Source organism: Toxorhynchites rutilus, chromosome 1 (genome assembly GCF_029784135.1).
Source record: "Toxorhynchites rutilus septentrionalis strain SRP chromosome 1, ASM2978413v1, whole genome shotgun sequence".
NCBI lineage: Eukaryota > Metazoa > Arthropoda > Insecta > Diptera > Culicidae > Toxorhynchites > Toxorhynchites rutilus.
The window spans coordinates 161,526,637-161,532,262 of NC_073744.1; the positions used below are offsets into that span (position 1 = coordinate 161,526,637).

Below are 5,626 nucleotides of genomic sequence, written 5' to 3' on the forward strand. Positions count from 1 at the left end.
TCAGGTGTTGTAAATGGATTGAGAGCGACGACTGGGGTTGCATCATCTACAAATTGAGTCGCTCGACTGGATATATCAGAAACTCCCGGCCTTTGATAGCTGAAAGCAAGGTGCGTTACTGGAAGGGATACGTACAAATCAAATTATTAATTTATGTGATGAAATAAGAGGTTTTTTCCGATATCGCAGAAACATATTGAACGAAAACTGTCTGATGATGATTTTATATTATAATAGTAATTATTTGTGGAACAAACAGGAAAAGCATCGACAAATGGTTAAGTGAGTGTCAGAACTACATATGTTAGGTAATCAAAAAATATAAAGTAAAAATTTTCATTCAAACTTTTATATTTTTACACTGCACTTGGCACTTTTGATCTGATGGAGAATAATTTACCTCCTAAGCACTAATATCACCACCAGATGTCAACACTGTACATTTGTCGTCGCAAATGTAAACAAATCAGACTATATAACGCACACCAACAAACCACCGAATTCATGAAACTGAAAACGTTTTTTTTTATTACAGAGTCAGTTTGGCACTGACTCAGTTTTAAAAACGAATTCGCTATAACATTTTAGAACGCCGAAAAGAAACTGAGCGAAAAATCCAGTCTTCATGAAGCGATTCCCGACTTTTTCCGATGGATTTCGATTCCCTACTTTTCCCGCATTTCCCGCTTTTCCTGAATGGGTGGCCGCCCTGGATTTGACAATTCAACTTCCCTAGATAAGTTTGAAATTTCCAAACACATCTGGTAACACCCTGTAACACCAACAGTGTTTACATTTGAAAGTGGATTCATAGGGCCGGAACCAAAGATACTCCTTCCGAATACGTTCGAACAGAAGCAGATACGGCTATTAACAAGAATAAATGTGATATTTCGAGTATATGCCATCTTCAATGTCAGCTTTGTACCGCTTCTACCAACTGCTGCCCATCCAACGGCTTTTCGAATACCGCCAATTGGTTTGTCGTTTCCTGTTCCACCACCACATCCTGCTCCACTATGACCGTCAGTGTGCCCATCTTCACGACCTTCGCTGTGGGATGCACCTTTAGGTGCCGCTTCATTGCATTTGAATCGTTCAGCTTTTTTCCCTCACACAAACGGCACTGGAAAGGACTGCTGTCCGGCCCCCCATGAGTTCGCATGTGTATCGTTAGGTTTCCTCGGAGAGCGAACGTCTTCTTGCACACCTCACACTCGAAGGGTTTCTCTCCGCTGTGTAGAAATCTGTGTCCTAATAAGCGAGTGAGCGATGTACTCTAAGTTTCTGTATTCGAAAAAATCAAATGGGTGTTTCACCTTTCAAATGGTTCAGTTGACGAAACGAAACGTTGCACAGGTCACACTTGTATGGTCGTTCGTTTGAGTGGACCAGTTGGTGGGTTTTCAGCGAGGATTCGTAGCCAAATTTTTTGTGACATTCGCCGCACTCATATGGCTGCTCTTTGGTGTGACTTCGCAGGTGGACCTATTGAGGAACATTGTTCCGATACAATATCTCTTATAAAATTACAAATTCTTACCTTCAAATGGGCCAATATTTTGAAACTTTTACCACAAAACGTGCACGCGATCTTCGTGTCCGAATGCATTTGTTTGTGACTCCTCAGCGAAATCTTACTCGAGTAGAACTTATGGCAAACATCACACTCCAATGGATCGGTTTCCTGTTTGGGTTTCTCGATCCGCACGTGTCGGACCAGGTGCAATTTAAGTGATTTGCTCGATTTGAACAATTTCAAACACACCTCACAGGAGAACTTCTTCTCCTGGATGTGAGTACTGTGATGTGCCTCCAGAACCGTCTTTTGGGAAAACTCCTTCCCACAGAGATCACACACGAAGGGCTTCTCCCCCAGATGGGCACTCTTAACGTGTCTCCTCAAATTTCGACCACTTTTGTAAGCATTGGGACAGCTTTGACACTGGAAGTTTCGCTCGCCAGTGTGTATAACTTCGTGGCTCAGAAGATGAGCCCGCCGCGAAAACCACCGACCGCACTCCTTGCACTGAAAGCGTGCTTTGCCGTGGTTTTTGATGTGCTGATACAGTTCGGTACATTTTTCGAAGCTTGCGCCACACGTTTCGCATTGAAATTTTCCATCACTCTCGTTCGGCTGGGTGGATGGACTGTAGGCTTCCTCTATGGTAGTATCCTTCAAAGTTTCCTCCCCGATATCAAACTCTACTTTGGGTTCTAGTTCCTCTTCCTCCAAACAATTTTCAATGGTGTACTTTCCCGGTATGGTTTCATAGATCAGCTCCATCTCTTCACTCCCTTCCAATCGTTCTTCTTCCAATGCCATCACAGTCTGGCATTTATCATCTTCTTGATCCTCCTCCTCTACAATTTCCTCGACAGTGTCATCGTCAATTGGGGATCGATCATCCTCCTCTTCCAAGCTCTCATCACCGCGCGTGTCCAACAAATACTCGACCATGGGTTTCTCAACCTCAACTACCACTGTAAGCCCTTCCTCATCAGCACACTGCTTCTGGATCTCCTCTTGTAACTTCTGCTCGGCTGCTTCGCATCGCAGCAGGAAGTCGTACGCCAGATTCAGTGTGTTCACGCACTCTACACAAATGCATCGCGGAAGCGGGTCGTTTGGTTGGATCTGCGAATAACATCAAGTAAGCGATAAGCTGTTGATCATAGTAGGGGGGAAACCAAACTCACCCTAATGGTGGTCAGCGCCACTAGCTTCTGGGCTACATTTTCGTTCAGCTTGTTGGTTAAATCGCACAAGTTTTCCTGGGATTCACAGATCCGACAAATGGTCTGTAAATAGTCCATCCCGGATCGGACTCATGCGAATAATTTAGGTACACGCGTACGACTCAAATGCCGAACAGCTGAGCGGATTGCGAGTGGCGTTTGTTTACCTTTTTATTGTTTACATATTAGTGGACAGATAGCGAGAAAAAAAATGCAACGAGCAGGGGTGTCATGAAGTAGTTTATTTATATTAAGTCGACTTGAATGTACACTGAGAGAAATATTTAATAAATATGACGAATTATTTGGTACACTGAGAGGAAAATTTAGTAAATATGACGAATTTTTTGGTACATGTTACCAATTCTCTAGTCATTTTCTACCCTACTAATCATTGGTACATGTTACAAAAAAGAATGGTAGGCACATATGTCAAACAAACTACAAATTGTTGGTCCAACATTGGTGCAATAACAGTGAAAATTTTGCTTCATATTTGTGAGAGGTAATCATCAGGGATAATGACAATATTTGTTAATAATTATTTTTAATTTAAAAAATTGTATTTGATTGCGTTTAATTCTACATACTTAGAATATATTATACTAATAACTTATTCTATAAACAACATCAATAATTCTCGTTGGAATCATTCTATAAACTGCGTACAAGAGGCAAATTTTAATCGCAGCTTCAACCATCTCAATTTGATGAGCATTTCCAAAGCAAGTTCTCTCTATTACGAGTCTGGGATCATGCCAGCTGTAAAGACAAGGAAAAAGGTCAATAGTGTTGTTATGTATAGAATATAACTGATGTTTATCCTTGGCGGGAATATGAAAATAGTTTCCCAACCGAGGTGATTGATGTAATGATGTAAAAAAAACGAATACTTATCTCCGATTTGTTTATGATGAATGATTGTACTGCATATAATTTTAAGGCCAACTAAAAAAGAAAAAAATGGTATTAGGTCAATTATGTTAATATGGATCAAAATTTCTTGTGATATTTTCCCCGCCGAAAATATGAAAACAAATTCTCGGGGGAGATAAATACATAATTGAATTCAATAAAAACAAAGTGTTTACCTCCGAATCGCTTCGTCTCCAAAAGACAAATGGCGATTGCAAAGTGCGCACATCACAGTTGTTAGGTATGACAATAAAAACAAACTTACTAATAAGTAAAATATACGAATTCCTGGTAGGAACATTCATTGCGTCTGACATCTTTTTACGCAATTTTAGTAATATTTACAAAAAATGTGTATATTTTACAAATGTTTTTTTTTTATTTATTTAAATCGTTTATTTTTACAGGCTCAGTTACATAGGTTTAAAGGAGCCGAACTCCTTACTGTATTGTTACTAGTATATATACATTTTTCCTTAATTCTAATGTTAATAATATAGGGAATCGATTACTCGCGGTCGACTCGAGTTTAGAAGAGTGACATATTTTCTTCAGGAAAAGGAGGGGATATGAGGATATGTTAACAATGATCAAAACCAATGTTTTTGCTACTAAAGATTTGGTAGCTGCTTCTACTAAACTATTTCTCCAGTGTAGGTGTTACCAATTCACTAGTCATTTTCTACCCTATTATTCAGTCTTCAGAAAACAAACGTGGCGCTGCGCTTGAGTTTAATTTTCATCAGCGCACGCTTGAAGAAAACTCGTATTCTCTCTTGGTGCGAAGAGCACAAAATTCATAAGCACGACAGCGCAAAATGTACCCGGCGCAGAACTCAGATACTAAACATTTCTTCTCACTTGTGTGATGCGCGTCTCATTCTATACACACACACACACACATATACACATCAAATTCTAGCGCCCGCTTTGTCTTCGCTCGTTCTAAGCAGAGCGCATGTGTGCACAAGGAGTGAGAGCTCAACTAGGTACAAAAATCTTGTTGCGCATCAGCACCGAGTTGCATTCTGAAGACTGCTACTAATTATTGATATATCTTACGGGAAAAAAAATTAGTAAGTGCAAATGTCCAACAAAACTACGATTTGTTGGTCCAGTGTTGGTTAAATAATGGTTCACATCGGGATCACGAACATCACTGTCACAAACGCTTTCACGTCACCTACACTTCACTTAATCTTTTTGTGTCTATCATCATTGTCACGGACAGTTGCGTGTAAAAATGAACTCCGTGAAGTGAAAGAGTTCATTTAAGATACATGTCAGTTGCATAATTTCGGGCGTTTGAACGTTATGTCGGTTGCATAATTTCGGACGTTTGAACGTTATGTAAGCAAAATTAATAAGTGTATGAGTTAATATTCCATTTAATTGAACGTATGTTTTAGAATGGCAAGTTTGCGATTATACCTCGATGATTCGGTATTTCAGTCCAACTATTCGGACTCATTCCATGAATCATTTGCTTGGTGCGTCAATTTGCTGAATCAAACGCTGGTTCAAAAATGAGGAGGAATGCTTGGTTGCTCTTGAATAATGTAGTTGTTGAACATATGGGAATGTAATTTTATTTCCTCTTTCTATAAATTACTCTAGAGATAAAGCATGACTATCGTGAGTTTAATAATTGATATCTCGCATACTCTTGTACTCAGCTGTCTTGCTCATTTCAATAGTGAGAAGTATTCAGTATAGGTTAACGTTAGAATCATTTTTTAAGAATCGTTTCTACAATTTTTATGAATAATAATATCTTCTATATCTCAGAACAAATCCGAATTTATCCATCTCATGATCAGTGATCACATAATTTTCATATGAAACATCTGATGAGTTTCAAGGAATTTGCCAAAAGCAGAAAATGATTCAGATTTTCTTTAAACGGATATCAAAATTATGGAATCAGAACTGAAGAATAATTTAAAAATTATTAATTTAAAAGCTTTGCAAT

At 39.0% G+C, this 5,626-nt stretch overlaps 1 protein-coding gene across 1 annotated transcript; it reads right to left on the reverse strand.

The window, feature by feature from the left end:
- Window positions 1-251: 251 nt before the first annotated feature.
- On the reverse strand, window positions 252-2,907 carry LOC129763101 (gastrula zinc finger protein XlCGF57.1-like). Its single transcript, XM_055761871.1, has 4 exons — window positions 2,701-2,907; window positions 1,544-2,638; window positions 1,320-1,488; window positions 252-1,254 (listed from the first exon to the last, which is right to left on the reverse strand). The coding sequence occupies exons 1-4, from the start codon at window positions 2,815-2,817 to the stop codon at window positions 917-919; spliced, it is 1,719 nt and encodes a 572-aa protein (XP_055617846.1). The 5' UTR covers window positions 2,818-2,907; the 3' UTR covers window positions 252-916.
- Between the last annotated feature and the right edge of the window lie 2,719 nt (window positions 2,908-5,626).